Source organism: Miniopterus natalensis, chromosome 9 (assembly GCF_054644295.1).
Source record: "Miniopterus natalensis isolate mMinNat1 chromosome 9, mMinNat1.hap1, whole genome shotgun sequence".
NCBI lineage: Eukaryota > Metazoa > Chordata > Mammalia > Chiroptera > Miniopteridae > Miniopterus > Miniopterus natalensis.
In genome coordinates, this window is record NC_142089.1 from 77,042,410 (window position 1) to 77,061,547 (window position 19,138).

General features: G+C 42.9%; 1 protein-coding gene across 4 annotated transcripts in view; it reads left to right on the forward strand.

Moving 5' to 3' along the window:
- The window catches only part of LIMS1 (LIM zinc finger domain containing 1), a 108,566-nt gene that overhangs the window by 44,712 nt on the left and 44,716 nt on the right, over positions 1 to 19,138 (forward strand). For 2 of the 4 annotated variants that reach the window (XM_087820668.1, XM_087820672.1), the window contains exon 1: positions 8,506 to 8,612. The exons of the other annotated variants lie outside the window; for them this stretch is intronic. In XM_087820668.1, coding sequence (XP_087676794.1) covers positions 8,506 to 8,612 — 107 coding nt within the window. Of the gene's footprint in view, positions 1 to 8,505; positions 8,613 to 19,138 lie in introns of those variants that run through there. 4 annotated transcript variants of the gene reach the window in all.

Here is a 19,138-nt window from a genome sequence, read left to right on the forward strand (position 1 = left end):
TAAAGGGACAGGTTCTCGTAGGCTCAGAGCCAGAGGAAGTGAGAGAAGGTTCAGGGAAGATAATTATGGAGGCGAAGCCAGAGGCAAAGAAGCCCGGAGTGGAAGGCAGGGTGGCTGGCAGGGTGGCGTCGGGGTTGGAGCTTGAGACAAGGGACTTGAGGAGGAAGGACAGGCGACACTGATGTGAGGAACACAGGCTTCAAAAGCCCTCTTCTTTTAAAAGTATGGTAGTCTCAGTTGATTCTAAAACTTTATTTTCTAGACAATTTCAGATTCCTTGTAATATGTGGAAGCCTCAAAATACCACTCCAAATAGGCATTTCATTCAGTTTTGCCAATTTCAGAGCTAAGATTGTCCAGTTTGGTTTTAAGAAATGTAAGTTTGGGGATCTCAAAAGTTCCCCATAATGGCCATTGATATTTAAATTACTTTTCGGTCAGATGAGTCTCTTTAGTTAAAAATGTACGTGAATAGGGACTATAGTTTTTAAACATAAATTTGGCCAGGGTCCCTTTAGGAGGGATGTCCTGACAGTATTTAGATAACTGAGATCCCATTTTGCAGAGGCTTTTCTCTAGAGCAAGGGCCCAAACAGCCAAAACTACTCAAACAGCTTAAGTAGCTTGAATAGCTTAAGCAGCCTGCAGGCTTAATACCGGCCAGTTCCACTTAGAACAACAGTGTGATCTAGGAGTTGGGCTGTGGGCCGAACCAGCACAGGTTCATAGAGGCAGCTGGGACCCAAGGGAGTCAGGTCTTAGGTTGAAACAGCATAGTGCTGGTGGATTCTGTGGTTAGTAGTAGTATCCCCACTAGACCGAAAGCCCCTGAGGACACTGGCCTCCAGTGCTTGGAGCAGAGCCGGCCACGTTTTAAAAGCGCATCAAACCTGCGAGCGCAGCAGTTGGAATGGGAGGGCGCACAGTCCCTTCCTCCGTACCCTGTACTGACTAGTCCTGCCCTTCAGTCCTATGGTTATGTTGTCTGTATCTGGTCCCTTCCCCTTTCTCGGGACAGCCTCAGCTGGACCCTCATCTAACACTTGGGCAAGGACAGACCTACTGCCCATGACTTTGGCTTTTTTCATACCAACTCGGAAGCTTTGATCATGGTCGTCCCCTTGACACGTGTCTGTCCGTCTTATCACACTGAGGTCTCCTCCCTTTGAAGTGCCCTCCACTTTCCCTCTCCTCTCTCTACCCAGATCCTTCCTCATTTGTCCTGTGTAGAAAAATTAAATAATAGATAACCCAAAAGAAAAAATAATTTTTAATCTTTTCAAATACTACCAACCAGAGACATTTGGTATATACTTTCCCAGACTCTGGTGTTCGGGTATACATACATGGTGTATACATATGTGGTAAAATGAAATCATATAGTGTATAGTATTGTCCAGTCTTTATCCACTCAGCAGTATATCATGAATACCTTTTCATGTCAAATGGGCATCTACATCATTATTTTAATTTGCCATCGATCGCTCTAGAACAGTAAAATGGCATAGAAATTTTTACTGTCCTTACTGAAATAATGTCTTCAGAGCTTTAAAATTTTAAATCTTATTTTTGTCATTGAATTGAACTTTTATCTGAGTTAGGAAAAGAATAACAGTAAATGAAGGGATAATGTTGACATCAGAAATGAGGGAACATAACTTTTTTTTTTAATGCTGTTGCCTTTAAGATTGGACTTTGCACAGAACCAGAGAATATTTAGATAACTTGTGCAAATAGTTTTGAAGTGAAAGTTCTAACAATAGTAATGAAACCTGTCTTGGGGTGGGGCAGGTATTGTGGTTCATTGTTTACCACACACCTCTTGATTCCTGGGCAAGGAGAGCTGTTTGCTCTCCAAGTCCTCAGCAGACTAGAATTGCAGGCTGTGACTGCCTGTATTGGAATGTGAAAATAACTGTTTCTTTTCTCCTTACACACAAGTACTACACCTATTGGATTTCTTAAAAATAAGGGCTTACTTTAGAAATATGCTCAATGGGTAGTACACATATGCTATAAGGTGGACAGGTAGAATGAGTAGAAACAACATTTATAGCAATGTTATACAAAAAGTGCTGTCAAAACATGTTTAAAGTCAAATTATGTGGAAATCTAGATTTTCAGAGAAGCTCTCTTATAAAAATATTTCTAGAATTCCTTTTTAACACGAATTTCTTCATATAATTAAAAATTATTCTATTGTGAAATTTTTTGAAATATGCCATGAAAACTTGCCATATTGTGACAGTGGCTTTTTAGAACTTTTTTTTTTTTTTTTTAAATATATCTATTGATTTCAGAGAGAGGAAGGGAGAGGGGGAGAGAGAGTTGAAACATCAATGATGAGAGAGTCATTGATCGGCTGCCTCCTGCACGCCCCCTACTGGGGATTGAGCCCACAACCCAGGCATGTGCCCTGACCGGGAATCCAGCCGCAATCTCCTGGATCCTAGGTTGATGCTGAACCGCTGAGCCATGCCTGGCTGGGCAGAACATTTTTAAACTGTCTAACAAAAGACTGTAGATGGCCCATGTTGCTGGTTGTGACAGAGAATGTGAGTTTCTGACTCAGAATGATGTAAGTCAAGTTCTCACAAGTGTTTGTTTTTTCTTAAATATGTTTTTTATTGATTTTAGAGAGAGGAAGGGAGGGGAGAGAGAAGGAGAAACATTGATGTGAGAGAGAAACATCATTCAGTTGCCTCCCATAAGCACCCCGACCGGGGATTAAACCCACAACCTTCATATGTGCCCCGACCAGGAATCCAACCCGTCACCTTTTGGCGCACGGGACGGCGCTCCCACCAACTGAACCACAAGAGCCTCACCTCACAAGCTTTTGATGACAGCTCAGTCTGCCCACTTGAGAGTTACAAAAATGGTGATTAAGGAAAATAATTCACTGGGGCTTATAGACAATTGTACTATCATCTTCTTAGGAATGGGATCATATTTAGTGATTTATTTTTTCTGACTCTGGGCTGTTTTTCTAGATCTAGGTTGATTCTGCCTTCTTATACTCTGCTCTGGTTAATTTGAACTTGAACCTACTCACAATAGCATGTCACAGTCTGAAGTCTTCTGAAGCCAGTCTCTTTCAATACTGGGGCCTTCCTTCATATTGACTGCCCATGACACTCATGAGAGGCCACATTTAGGAAGACGGCTTAGGTGGAAAGTAAATGTTAAGATGAATGTGTTGGAAATATTGAAGAAGGGTATTCTTGCTTTATTACAGAAAGTTTGCTTTCTCCTGTAAATGATTACTCATGAGATAATGGAATTCAAAGTCAATTGCAAAACATAAAATTTTTCTCTTACCATATGTCACACAAGAAAATTAATGGCCTGGAAATGTACAGCTGCTTGACCAGTTTACAGGCTTTTAGTGTACCTAGTATAATAGGTACTGCTAATGAGGCCCATTAACTGTAACTGCCGTGGAAGCCAGTTTGCAGCCGTATTAATTCATACAGGGATAGAACTTAACATTACAGTTCAATAACACTAATGATCAGTTTTAGAGGTTCGATGTTTAATTAGGTTTCTTTACCTCTGATGCTTGGGAGAGGGGCGGGGGGGAGGATGGCTACTTAGACTGAGTACACTGAAAACTGGACTATGTCAGGTGTACGTAAAAATCTAGGTTAATTTTTAAATTCTTATTCCACATGGGGAGTTATAGTTGTGTAAGGTACTGTTCAATTCTACAAATATGAAAAGCTTCTGAGTTTTTAATAATCTCACCAAGAAAGTAAATTTTTCCAAAATTGGAATTGATGTGTCTTTAAAAAATCTCATTTAGGTAATGTTAAGTGTTAAATTTTTTTTTTAAAGTTTCAAAACTCTGGCGCTTTAATCTCAAACATAGCATTGTAAAGTGATCAGGCTCTCAAAGCAATTTTTTGTTGTTGTTTGGTTGTTGTTTTTTTAATTCTCACCTGAGGATATTTTTTTCCATTGCTTTTTCAGAGGGAGTAGAAAGGGGGGGGGGCATCGATGTGAGAAAGACACATGGAGTGGTTGCCTCCTGATCAGGGCCATGGATCAAGCATGCAACCAAGGTACATTCACTTGGCTGGAATCCAACCCAGAACTCTTCAGTCCACAGCCGACACTCTAACCATTGAGCCCAACCAGCTAGGGCTCAAATCAGTTGTTTAACAACTAAACCAAAGAACTTATTTATTTAACAAATGTAGATGTCTACCGTATACCTGGTTTTGTAGACACAGTGATAAATTAGATATATTGCTGCCCTCAAAAAGCTGGTATTGCAAGGGGAGAGTGGATAAAGAAAGAACTCATCATGAGACTGTGGTTCTGATGACAGAGGTGAGCACAGGGAGTTTTGGGGGCACACAAAAAGGGAATTGTGGGTGCCTAGGGATTAGAAGGGCTTCTCATAAGGGATGACCCTTGGATTGATTCCTAGTGGGATGACTAGAAGCTAGTTCTGACAGAGAGCCTTCTTCAAGTCTTGTGAAGCTGCATGTGGAAAGGCCAGGAGGTGAGAGGAAGCCAAGTGTGTCCTGGGACAGCCTGGAGTTCAGTACAGTGCAGGTGGGGGGAGCAGGGAGCAGGGCTCAGCTGGAGCCAGATGGCAGTGGAGCCATTGAAGGGTTTTCCAGCAGAATGGTTAGGTGATCAAATTACATTTTTAAAAGGACACTTTGAAATCTGGAGGATAAATTAGAAGAGGGTAAGGTCAGTGACAAAAAGATCAGTTAGGAGCCTGAGAGAAATTAAAGGGACACAAAAGGAACTTCTGGAATAGTGTCTAGCCCAGTGCAGGACACCAAGTAAATGTGTATTAAATGATCAAAAGTCCTACACTGCAGTGTTGAAGGTTTTCAGAGAAGGGGGAGATGAATACAAATTGGAAGATCTGAGATAAAGTCCATCTGTTGGCTTCTGAAGGACCTTTCAGTTCCCTGAAATGATTATAAAATTTTATGCTCACATGCATTTTCTAAAACAGCATCATTAACTTTCATCAGATTCATAAAAGGTAAATCGCCCTCCAAAAGATGGAAAAATACTGGGTTAGGTGTTAGCCTGGCAGAACAGAGACCTTGTGTGATGTTCTATAGAGCTTTGTATTTAGTTATTTCAAACAAGGGCTTACGTTTATGGAGGATATTATCAGCTATGCTGGTGACACCAGGCTGAAACAGGTATCTAATTATATTGGGAGTCTAGGGACAGATTCATAGAAAACCCAACAGGTTGGACAGAAGTGAATAAAAAACTGTAATTAGATTCATAGGTCAGCTGCACCGTAGAAGTGGAATGGAAGATGCTCGCCTGAACAATTTTTGTGAACTATCGTTCTTAACAGCCATTGGGTGTGGGGGAGAGGGGTGAGCCCCAGGAGTTTCATGAAGTAGTAAGTGCTTTGCTGGAATTGTCTGAGAAGAGGCAGAATCAGGTCAGGGATACTGTGCAGGGGTGAGGCCATGTGGAGAATGAGAGTAGGGAATTCTGCATTGAACTAGACTGGCCTTCAGAGATGGTTTAGAGTGCCAAAATGAAAACTTTCCCTATGTGGAGAGCCACAGAAAATGCACTTACATAGACCTCCCTCTACTGTCAGCAGCATCCTAAGAGAGTTGTTTGAAATTTAAAACTCCTTTTAAATAGGCCTGATCTGAGAATCAGGCACAATTGATAATTCTGTTTCTGTCGAAAAATATGAAAGGGAGAAAAATGAAGACAGGAAACTGCCTTTGCCTGTGGTGGCCCTGCCGAGTGTTCCCGGGTGTGTTGGCCCGCCCTCGCTGCTGCTGTGCAGGAACACTGTGCTACGAGGGAGTAGTTGGTAACCTGGCTGCAGCGTGAGCCGGTCAATGGTACATTTGCGGCACCGTGAGTTTCCCTTTCAGGGACTGCGTCGGTGCCCGTCGGTGGCCGTGTACCCTTTTCCTACTCTGCTAACAGGGCAGTAAAATTTCAAGGCATCTGAAGGGCCGCTAGGGAAAAAGAAGCCTTTTTTCCTCTGTCTCTGTTTTCAGTGAAAAGACAGTGTTTAAAAGAGCTTTTCCCAAAGCCCCAGAATTTAAATTTAGTCATTGGTGACAACTTTGTTAGAACGAAAGCATTGGTTTACTGAAATTCCTGTTAGTCGGTACAGCCATTTAGAAGTTAGAGGGCACGGATTGTTTCAGTTTGTTTATTACGTAGCTTGGGGGCTTTTTTTCCTGTTCACATTCTTTTAGCCTTAGACTCATCAAATACGGGACTCATCCTACACACTAGGTGTTTCCTGCCTTGTTAACCTTCAGTAGCTACCGAGCTCCTTTTCCTTGTCAGCATGATGCATTACTTTTTTAAAATGTCCTTTTAAAACTCAAGCTCTCTTATTTACATTCCTCTATAGAAACAAAATCCTATTTAATGTTGAGGTTTCTGTGTGTGCAGCGAATACAGTTAATTTGTATTTTACTCATCAGGCATCTATTCTGTTTTGATGCTTAGAGTGAAAAAAATTAAAGATTGATGGTTGTTTCTCTTCATTAGTTTTTAACCTGTCTTGACAAAAATGTGAGAATTAGACACTTTAGGAATCCTAATTTTATGTTTCTATTACTGTAAACTGTAAACTTTTCTTTATTTTAGACCTCTGTAGGATCCTTGGACTGTGTACAAAAGACATGTAAATCTTCTAAATTCTTTCTACCAGTTTTTGAATAGGCAATATATTCAAAAGACAGCAGTGTGTATAAAGTGGTATGTGACAGAAAGGCTTTCTTTTGCTTCTGTTCCTCCACGGGCTCCCAAAGTCACCTATCAGTTGTCTCCTTCTAGGGAAAGAAAGAGAATCTGTCACTTACTTTTTTAAACATCTTTTATCACTAATTAAATCTAGTGTAGTAACAAAATAGTAATTTTTCCCCTACATCTTTAAAAACATACATTATATTTTGATGGCAGCTGTAGAAAGTTGTCTGTTTTCCTTTGGGGCCATGGAACCAAGGTGACAAATGGTATCCCCAAGGGGAGCTAGCTAGCATATGCATGTCCTGAGTGAAGGCATAAGATGTACACCCCCTTTCCTTGTGGGGTGCCTTAATTTTTGTACTTATAATACAGATACTTTCTGAGAGGGGAATAGACTAGTTTTTTTATTCTTGATGTAAAAGAAAGTTTCTGACCCATTTCTCTGTGCTCTTGTTAGGGGAATTTTAGAATGGAAAGAAGCTGATACAGATTACTCAAAGAGAAATTACTGGAACCATAAAGTCCAACTGTTGGCTAAGAACTTGCTGAGAATCTAGCCTGTGTTTGTGATATGCTGATATGTATTGAGTGGGATTCAATCAGATTGGAGGCGGGAACCCTGCCTGGTCTTGCACTGGAGCTGAAAGATAAAGGGGGTGGGAGGGCTGGGTGAAAAGGTGAAGGCATGAGTGGTGCATGTTAGTAGTTACAGAATAGTCACAGAGATGGTTCCAGCATGGGGAATCTGGTCGGTAATAGCATCATAACTATGTATGGGAACAGGCGGGTACTCGAAGCGTCTGAGGGACCCCTCTGTAAAGTACATTCTTCTAAGCACTTGGCTGTATATCTGAAACTGATAAGGAACAATATTGAATGTAAACTGTAATTGAAAAGAAATTAAAAAGAAAAAACCCTTACCCCCTATTACCTGTCCTTAATTATCCACAAACTCCCCTTGCACACACTCACCCACACCCCGCCCCCAAACCCCAAACCCCTTTCTGACGTTGTCGCTGTGTAGGATCAGATACACAGGTAAATAAATACAAGGGCCGCGGAGGCACCACAGTGGCGATTTAACTGGGCGCACACTTTGTGGCGGGGGAGTATTCAGAACGGGTAGGTGTGGAGGTTGATTAAACACACACACACTTTTCTTTCGGTTACGAATCTTTGAGTAGTATTTAGTGGGGAAAAGATACTTCCTTTCTAAAGGGGATTTAGAGTCCGGTGAAAGAGGAAGGCATTGGACTGTTTTTCTTACAATTCTGCCCACCCCCCCTTTTAAGGAAAATGCCCCAAAGAGCTCCTGAGGACCAGGCACGTCTTTCAACTGACAGCTGCTTGTGAAATGTTAATGGTTTCCTGGGAAATAAAACAGGGCAGGGCCCTTCTTTAGTTATTACCTTACTGGAGCTCTTAAGCCCAGTTTTTAATACAGAATGATACCGGAGAGGTTTGTAAATGAATTGGTGTCATTATACGTAACGATTAAATTTTGCTTATTTGTGAGTAACCCAGGTCGTTATGCGAGCGACCTAGTCCCCCCGCCCCCCCCCCCCCCCCCCCCCCAGACACAGACACAGACACACCCTCCAAGGTGCAGGGCGCGGAGATCAGCGGCGGCCGGGCCCTGCGGGAGGTGTGCGCGGGGAACAGGAAGCTGGCCCGGCGGGCGCGCAGGTTCCTCACCCGGCCGGTCAGGTGCGCCCCGCGCCCCGCGCCCCGCGCCCCGGCCCCGCAGCGCCGTCAGGTGTCAGGCACTTGCGTGTCGGGAGAAGCATGACCGAGTTGCAGCTGAAGGCGCTGTCCCATTCAGGCCTCTACAGGCGAAGGCGAGATCGCCCCGACAGCTTGGCGCTCAGTGGGCCGCCGCAGGCAGCGCCGAGGTGAGTGGCAGGCGCGCCCGGCGGACGGTGGGCCCGGCGCGGGGCGGCCGCGGGGTGCGCGCCCCGGCCCCCGATGGGGCTGACGGTGGGCCCGGCGCGGGGCGGCCGCGGGGTGCGCGCCCCGGCCCCCGATGGGGCTGACGGTGAGCCCGGCGCGGGGCGGCCGCGGGGTGCGCGCCCCGGCCCCCCGATGGGGTGCGCGCCCCGGCCCCCGATGGGGCTGGCGATGGGCCGGCGCGGCGCCCAGGCCGGGTCCTCTCTCCCGCGTCCTCCCAGGCCCTGGACGTGGGGTTAGCTCCTCCCCAAGCCTGCAGGATTTTTATGTCTTTAAAAAGTATTTAATCACCACAGTAATATTTAAAACTGGAGACAATGTATCTCACCCCGTTGGTTTAAAGACAGGTAGCTTTGGTTTATTAGAACATGGTTCTGTGAGGTTTTCTTTAATTTTTGGTGGTGAGTGTAGTTTGGGTGGTGCGGTATTTTGTGGTGTCGTGGTGTTCATACAGGATTCTTTGTTACTGAAATGGATTTAAGAAAGGAATGCAGAGATACTTTCAACAATAAAGATAAATGTAAAAAAAAAAAAAAAGGAAGGAATGCAGAGGAGGAACTATCGCGTGTAACCTAGGAAGGAAGGACATCAAAAATCTGGAGACCGTTTTAACTAAAAGGTTAGGGTTTTTGTTTTCAAAGTTAATTTGCCTAAAACAACACACTTTTGCGTGTGTTTTTTACAGCTATTGAATTTTTTTTTTTAGATTTCAGGTTCTGAAAAGCCCCTGCAACTTTAAGCTATATGTTAAAATTCTTTTCACTAGAAGGGCTTAGATTTTCTGTTTCTGAATGAAGTGTTCCTGTTTTAGTGCTGACAGAGCCTGCAGTAAAGAGACTTCCTTTTCTTTTTATTACATATACTGTCTGGTACTTAATTTGTTCACAGGCTCCCCAGTGTTTGGATGTTCCATTTAGATGGTGGGAGGGATATTTATGTGTGTACCATTGCTCTTTTTCCTATAAATTCATTTTTAGAGTTTTAAAAAAATTTTCTCTTCAAATTTGACAAGGAAAAATTGACAAGGAAGCTTTTTTAAACTTATATTAAATTTGTATTTCTATTTTATTTTATTTTTTCCCAGCCCCCGACCTCCTCCTCTTCCGCAGCCATCAGCTTGTCCTCTGTATCTGTGGGTCTGTGTGTGTTTTGTTCACTCATTTGTTGTCGTTTTTAAGATTCCACATGTAAGTGCAGTCATATGGTTTTTGCCTTTCTCTGCCTGACTTATTTCAACTTAGCCAGCTGTACTACAGGAGCTATACTTTGGGAGGGAAACGTTTATTGAAAATTACCAACTCTTACTACCTTTGAAAAGAATAGTTACATTAAAGAACTGTTACTGGGAGTATTGAGATTTTGCTTCCCAACATTGTCCTCAGTTTGGCTCAAACAAAGGCTTATAAAAAGTCTCAACAACAACAGAAGAACTGCTATTGACACTAACATTTTCAGCATTTCCCCTTACTGTATCAGGTGTGTCTTAGCTACGTCGAACTTATTAACTATGACTTGATTAAGCTAAACAGAACTTGAAAGCTTCAGAGTTTGAAATGTTACAAATTTTTAAGCATGAGTTTTAGTGAAAATATTGAGCTTTCTCTTGCCAACCAGATAGGCTGTTTGTTGGCAGTGACGTCTAAAATTGATATTTGGTCGTAGACTCCAACCTACTCTTAATCCAAGAGTGAAAAGTTACCAGAAACAGTTTTAATTTTAGGTTTGGGGTCCTGAGGAATTTTCTTTTTTTAAAATTAAGATATGTAAAACACCGTTTGAGATGAACCACTTTTACTTCTTTTCGGACAGCAGTAAAAGTGCACATGTCTGCTGGAGGAGGCAGTTATTCGTATAGTTCTAATGGCCATTGAAGCAACAAGATTTTATCTTTTGTCTAGAGTTTAAATTAAAAGAGGAAGACTGATTCTTAAGCACTGCTTGTTCCACTAGGTTACGGGGAAATATTTTTCCACCCATTCTAGTGATGTAGTTTCTTGGCGATAATAAGAGGCTCGCATTCCTGCCATTTCTCTGCCCTTTATGCAGAGAGAAGGACCATTGTCCTTAACTGAGGGGTGCTTTGCTCAGCCTGGAAAAGTAGACAGTTGTCTGTTTTTCATGGACTTTTTATCAGTGTAGAGAGGCAGGGGTTTTTCTTTCCTAGTTATATTTTATAGTATTCAGTCGGGTTTCTTAGCTAATAGGAATCAGGGAGGGTAGGGATTCTGAAATTAGGCACACGTCTTTCAGTGCCACTCAGTTAGACAAGTTATGTCTTTTTGTTGAACCTCAGTTCCTCTTTAAAAATGAAGATAAAAGCAACTACCATTATCAAGCATCATTTATCTCATGAGATCCTTACTCCCAACTTAATAAGGTAGGGGTTATTATTATCTTATAAATAGTGCTTTAGGGTTAAAGCCTTTCATGTATTATTCAGCTAATTTTTATTGACTGCCCACTATGTGCTATATAAAGATGCAGTCATGGGTCAGACACCTAGGTTTTGGTATGTTGAGTGTGACCAACAGATGCTCTTCCTAGGTCAGTTATTTGATGGGCAACATATCAAACGTCTTTCATGCTGTGTTGAGTATTATACAAGACCCATTCCTACTCTAATTCCTTCTTACTCCCGTGGTCATTTTCTTGGTGTGTTTATGGACTCAAGTAGAAAAACTGCCAGAGATAAAAAGGGCTGCGCTTACTGCCAGAAAATATTTTTCTTTTAAGTATAAGACTGCTTTGAAACGTAACGCGTGTTTAACGAGCACTGTGATAAACATGAGGACAGTTCTCGTCTTTAAACACGAAATGGTTTAAAACAGAATCATATGAAAGTCACTGAGTATATAGATTTTTATTTTAAAGTATTAAGTGTAATCCCAAATGTACTATACTTGTATGCTTTTGTACAATGGAATACTCCCCACTGTATTTGAGGGTTTTGCTATAGCAATTTATCTTATTTAAAAAGTAATTGTCACTACTAGTAGAAAGTGTCCTGTGGGCTTTTATCTCAAGTTCTAGAACATGTCCTTATTTTTGGCTAGAATCCGACATGTCTAAGAAGCAGTTGGAAATATTTTCCTTTATAAAGCTAAATATTAAGGATTTGGATGAAGCATGTATATTTGTTTATATACAAGGATCCTCTGTACGTAAAGACTGTGTATAGCCGTACGCATGGTCTCCGTGTCCCTCTCATAACCTGGATAGAACTGATAACGACTTTCCAGTTTGAGCGGTGAATTCATTAGAGTGAAGTAGTTCATACTCTGTTCCTTCGGGCTCTGAAATTGAGCCTCACCATTGCAGGGCATTGACCCTTTCTTCCCTGAAATTTTTGTTGACCAAAAATAACATGCAAAAAGTAATAATAACATGCAAGGTAATGTATATTCTAACTGTTAAGCCATGTTGCCCCCAGACACAGTGGGTTGTTTTTTTTGTGTGTATGTGTTTTTTTTAAGGAAACCTGAATGAAAAACATACCTGAACAATCCACATCCCCACTCTTCTTTAAAATTCGCCAAGTCACTGTTGCTGTGCCCTGAATAGAAAGGTTCTGTAACTGACTGGTTGGGGACACCTCAAAATGCAAGTCTGTGCTGGCTGGATCGGAAACATAGTTTAATGCAGAGGTTAGCATGTGCACATGTTTAGGATGGATTTTATAGTTTTCACATGTTTGGGGGAAAAGAAGAGTAGTTCACGGCATATGAAAATTACACGAAATTTAGATTTCACTGTTCAGAGGTTTCATTGGGAGCCGGCCACACTTACTTCGTATGTCCTGTGTGTGGTGGTTTCTTGCTACAGTGGCACAGTTCAGTAGTGACGCAGACCCCTGTGCTTGCAAAGACAGAAGGATCTGCCCGCTGGCCCTTAGCAGCCGTCTGGGTCAGGTGCTAAGAGAAGGCACTCTCGCTCCTGTCCCGTTGCTCCCACCCCCACCCCCGACACAGTGGCGGCCAGGTGAAAGTAGGCGGCTCCATCTTTTGAAATGAATGGGAGTGGAGAATGTACCTAGAAATTTGGGTCCCAGTGTAAAATCGACTGGATGAACACCCCTGTGCTTCCTTTCCTTTCCTTTCCTGCCCCTGCCCCTGCCCCGTGGAACTGGGTAATCGGCAATAGGAGGAGGTGCAAAGAAGAGTAGCCACTGCTTTCTGGTTATTAAATAAACCTTCTGTGGGTCGCTGAGCGCACAATTCGGTGTACAGATCACGTATCATAGAAATGTGCACTTGAAGTCTGTATAATCTTAATAACCAATGCCACCTGAAGAAATTTAATTAAAAATAAAAAAATTAATAACTTTTTATTTAATTTATTTATTTTGTTGACACTGTTACATATGTCCCCCATTTCCACCCTCTTTTGTCCCCTCCACCTGGCCCCTTTCTACCCCCCCCCCCCACCCGGCCTTCACCGCATGACCTCCTATCTTTTAAGATACAGGGTTTAATCGTTTTTAAGTAGTGGGAATGTCCTTGACCTGGTTTGAGATTAGAAAACTCAGATCATGTGTTCCTGAATAATACATGACCCTTGATTGAGCCTTATTATGGGCCAGGCACTGTGTTAAGAGCTTGGTGTTGTTTGCCTTCTAACTCACAATCCTGTGGGGGAGGAGGTCGAGCCTATGGCTGTAAAAGGTGATCATCGTGACATAACCAGTTCCTGCCTCTGCTTCAGAGACGCCGTGCTCTGTGCTCCGCGTTCAGCTGAGGCTGGGGTTGGTCAGCTAGGCCAGGATGTACATTTCCTTGCACACCCATTTTGCAGTTTGCTAATCATTTTCTGGCCTACTTTCGGCTGAAAAAAACCAATATTTGTATTAAAATATAGTCTGTTAGACAATTAGGGGGATAAAGTTGCAACTCTGCCATTTTTGTCTGTTCTCGTTATTTAATGGTTCAGTGAGAGCACATTTAATTTTCCTAATAATGACCACATTGCACAATTAATAACAGATATTTTTTCTCTTGGGTACAGAACAGTATCAGTTTGCCAGTGTTGCCTTTGTTTGTTTGTTTGTTTGTTAATCAATCCTCAGCTGGGGATATTTTTTCCATTGCTCTTCAGAGAGAGAGAGAGAAACACCGATGTGAGAGACACACATTAGCCTCCTTCCGCACATGCCCTGACCAGGGATGGGGATCGAACCGGCAACCCAGTATGGGCCCTTGACCGGGAATCGAACCTGAGACTCTTCAGTGCACAGGCTGACACTCTAACCACTGAGCACACCAGCCAGGGTTCCAGTGTTTCTTTTTAAATGGTAGGAGTACTTTCTTATATGTGTTTTAGGGTTTAATCTACGTACACACACACACATACACACACTGGCATATTATTTGGCCATGAAAAAGAAGGAAATCCTGCCATTTGTGACTACATGGTGAACCTTAAAGGTTTATGCTGAGTGAAATAAGTCAGACAGAGAAAAACAAATATTAAATATTGTATGGTCTCACTTATATGTGGAATCTACAACAACTGAACAGCCCCAGCCCTTACTTAAGATCTGTAATTTTTATTTTTATGTATTTATTTATTTATTTATTTAAAATATATCTTTATTGGTTTCAGAGAGAGGAAAGGAGAGGGATAGAGAGACAGAAACATCAATGATGAGAGAGTCATTGATTGACTGCCCCCTGCACGCCCCCGACTGGAGATTGAGCCTGCAACCCGGGCATGTGCCCTGACTGGGAATCGAACCCCGATCACCTGGATCCTAGGTTGACGCTCAACTGCTGAGCCATGCCCAGCCGGGCAAGATCTGTAATTTTGAAACAGTGGAATGCAAGCCTCTCTGAACTGAGTCTCTTGCAAAATTCACTGTGCTGCATTACACCCTGTGGGAAATAAGAGCTTAAATATACATCAGGGTTACGTGCTGAAGAACTTATGGTTCAAATGATATGATTTGTGGAATTTGCTTCAAAATATTTTATGGTTGAAGACTTGCTAGAACACAGTGATCATGACTTGACAGTTTTAGAGATACCAAAATAATGGGTTTGATGTTGAAATCTTCAGTAATCAAAGTTTAATTTTTTTGGTATGTATCATGATGAATGGCACAATTCTAACTTTTCCCTCTTAGGTAACTATCACATTATAATTTATCATTTATTGGTGGTTGTGCCTCACCCAGACATCTATGACAATAGTCAGTATATAGCAAAGCCCGGGAGGTCCGTCTGCTGTCCGCTACGCACCTGTCAGTGGGGAGAAGCCAAACCAGAGTTCAGTGTCTGTGGCTCTGGCATGTGTAGCTTATAGGTTGGTGGGAGGAGGAGAGTGGGTAAGAGATAGATTAGGTTATCTAATCTAGAATATCTACCTGTGGTAATTGTTAGGACTTTTCAGTTTGTACAGAAAAAGAACAATGTTTCCTTAACATTGTTAGAAAGTGAAATTCTCAATGTGGGGGAAAAGAGACTGGACTGAGAAACTTGGACATCTTAAATTACTGTTCTTTTTAAAAAATATATCTTTATTGATTTCAGAGAGAGGAAGGGAGAGGGAGAGAGAGAGAGAAACATTAACAATGAGAGAGTCATCGATTGGCTGCCTCCCGCATGCCCCCCACTGGGGATCGAGCCCGAAACGTGGGCCTGTGCCCTGACCGGGAATTGAACTGCGATGTCCTAGATCCTAGGTCGATCGATGCTCAACTGCTGAGCCACGCCCGGCCGGGCTTAAATTACTCTTCTTACCTCCATGGGTCAGAGGTGGATTTGTTTTCTTTGTAGAACAATTCAAGTATTTTGAAAAAATAAACTTGGCTCACGGAATGTGGGCCACATAAGAGAGCTGTGTGTAGAGTCTCAGTTAGCAGAGACACTGGGTCCAATATCTGGTATCACCACTTAGTAATTGCCTTTTGCAAGTCACTTATTTTTAGGAGCTTGAGTTTCTTCATTTGCCAACCGAATATTATTGGTAAAAGGAGAAAGTGTTTTGATATTAAGATTTAGAGCTAATTCAGAAGGATTACTGTTTGGGAAACCACATTTAAAAAGCAGAAAGTTAGTTGCTTTTTGTTAGTTGGAATTCAGCTACCTTCTTTCCCTTGAAAGACACCATGTTAAAAGTTATATGCATGAGCCTTGTAAGATGTAAGAGTGAGGTGCCTCAAGATATCTAGCAAAGCACGTTCTCAGAAAGTATGATGAAATCAAGAAGGAAAACCCAAGGGAGCAGGTACTGGTAATCTTGTCGTTCTGGACAGTTTGTTCTTTGTCAGGCGGTGCCAGACTGTGGCACAAAAATGAAGTTTAGGGCAGAATGAATGGTAAATGAGCTGCAGAAAAGCCTCAAGACTTCTCTCTGTCACTTTAGCTTTGAAAATGTGAGAGGGAATGCAAATGTCATTTAAGAACTGAAGCAGTTTCTGCTGAGCTGTCCCTGGGCCCCTGGGGGTGAGGCTGGGCTCTGGAATACTGACTCAGGCTGGCTAAATGTACATGGAAGTGCTAAACAACGTGGAAGTAAACTGGCTCGTTCAAGTTTGTTCATATACCCAGTTTACCTAGAGACAATCTATACCTGCGTAGCTAAAATTGATTTCTGGACAGTAAAACACTGACGTTATCTTACGAGCCATTATGATGTTGTTCTTCTGATTATAGTTGTGCTCGGTAATAAACTGTACTGGGTGGTTTTCTTTCTCTTTGCTTCCGCCTCCATTCGCAGAAGCACGTATGCATTCCGTATGACCCTTAACTGTTTATCTTGACAGCAGTGTAAAGTTTTGGTTATGCCCTTTTGAACTGCTCGTGTACTTCTTTCCCTTCACTTATGCCAGCATCTTTACTCTTAGTAATTTATTTGGTGGGATTTTTTTCATTTGTCCTTTTACCACACAATTATTTCCTCTATTTCAGAACAGTTTTATATAAAACTGCCTCTTGACATACTCATGTAGTCTTACATATATACGATGGAATATTATTCAGCCATAAAAAAGAATAAAGTCTTCACATTTGCCACAACATGGATGGACCTAGAGGGTATTGTGCTAAACGAAATGAGTCAGACAGAGAAAGACAAATACCATATGGTTTCACTTATATGGATTCTAAACAAAAACAAAACAAACAGACTCATAGAGACAAAGACATTTTGATGGTGGTGAGATGGGAGAGTCTTTGAGAGATTGGGTGAAAGGGGGAAGGGATTAAGGTGTACAAATGGGAACAGTCACAGGGATGTAAAGTACAGGGAATATAGTAAAAAATGTTGTAATATCTGTATTTGGTGTTAGATGGGTACTAGACTTAACAGGGCGATCACTTTGTAAGTTATATACATGTCTAATCACTGTGTTGTACACCTGAAAATAATATAATGTATGTCACTTGTAATTGAAAAAATTTAAATTATTTAAAAATAATAATCATGTAGTCATTGATCTCTAATAGTTTAGAATATTGCTACCTATGGAAGAGTAGAAATGACTATTGCTTTTAATAGAGTAAAATATGGCCATCACAGATACTATCACTATAGGTTGTCAACAGATGGTCATTGGGCCCAATTCAAGGCCAACAGGAACCCCCAATTTGGGGTGCGATAATTCTTCAAACTTTATTCAGTGCAAACAGCGCGGTTACCGAGCAGCTCGGCTGTGGAACAGCGTGGCTCTGAGGCGGCCCTGGGCGAGGCCCCTCTCCAGCCAGGCGTTCCTGCTCTGCTCCACCTGCTCCGCTCGCCCTGCCCAGGTCGGCTTCAGTGAGACGTCTTTGATGTTTCCGCTCCAGCCAGGGAAAGTCTTCAGTCTTTGGTGGAAAGGGAAAGTGCGCCCTGGCAACCGGAAGGGAGTTGACTTATGTAGACAAAAGTCCCAGTCCTCGGTCCCTGACGGTCAGTCCATCATCATGCAAATTAGGGCTCCGAATCTTCAAACTGTCCTGATTGGTTAGAACGGCACCACTCCGATTGGTTGGTGAAAATGCTGATGGGGGTGTAGGTGCTGAGCCCCGATTAGATGGGGAGAGTCTCAGTCCTCTTGGCTGAAATACATTCCAGGAACGCCTTTGCAAGCGCTGGCTCAGGTGTCAGAAACGGTGCAGGCGGGCAGTTCAGCGCGAGATTCTCCCTGAAGTGCGGCTAGCCGGAGAACCCCTGTGCAGAAACTACTGCTGGGCTCTGCTTTTACATTTAAGCTCAGGTAGGCACCAAGAGTCTTTCTTGGTCGGTAACTTCTTTTTCAGGGCCCACAAGGGTTAGGTGGCTCTTTTATTTACGTTGAGTCCGTATTGTTTTATTACTTTATTTGAACCATAATCAGAATTTCATCACTTTGTGGACCCTGGGAAAGAAGACACCTACTAAGAAGGGCCTCTGGTGGCTAACTGGACTCAAATTTTAAAAATATATCTTTATTGATTTCAGAGAGAGGAAAGGAAAGGGAGAGAGAGAGATAGAAACATCAATGATGAGAGAGTCATTGATCGAGCCCACAGCCTGGGCATGTGCCCTGACCGGGAATCGAACCCCGATCGCCTGGATCCTAGGTCGACGCTCAACCGCACAACCACGCCCGGCTGGGCACTGGACTCAGATTTTAAAAACCAGAGCCTGGCAGCCATTTCTGCACAGGGGCCTCTCATGCAGACTGCACTTCAGGGAGAAGCCCGCCTGCCCGCCTGCACTGTGTCCCTGCACCTGAGCAGCCCTTAGAAGGGGTTCCTGGACTCCTGTTTCAGCCAGGAGGACTGACTGAGGCTTTCCCCAACCAACGGGAGCTGCGCAGTTATAGTCCCCCACCAGCTTCTTCACCAACCAATCAGAGCAGCTCTGTTCTAACTAGATAGGACAGTGACTTTCAGACCAGTCAAACAGTGAGGATTTGGGGTCCTCATTTGTATGAGGACAGACCAACCACGGACCAGGGATAGGGTCATCTGTCTATATGTCAGCCCCCGCTCTGGCTCTGGGAGTGCACTTTCCCTCTCCATTGAAGACTGAAGACTGCATTTCCCCGGCTGAGCTGAGACACGAAAGATGTCTCGCCAGAGCGAGCGGACCAGTGCGGAGCACACCCTTGGGGAGAAGACCAGAGCTGTCTAGCCTGAGAGGGGCCTGGCCCCAGGGCTGTCCCACAGCTGTCTTGGTCTCACAGCTGTGCTGTGTCACTGATGAGCTATTTTGTGATGAATAAAGTTTCCTACTTCACTGCCTGGAATTGGGGGTTCCTGTTGGTGTTGAATTGGTGCCAACAACCATCAGTTGACAATTTGCTTTCCTACTAGATTCTGAGATCTTTGAAAACCCAATTATTTTGTTCTGTTTTCCCAGCTTAGAAATTTGACCTGGTGCCAGGTTAGTTTGATGACATTTTTGCGTTCTGTTTCACTCTTCACTGTGTTTGGTTAAAGGACTGGCTAGGCAGAGAGTCGTGCAAGGGCATGTTTGCCGCTCTGCACTGAGACCCACTCCTGAGTCAGTT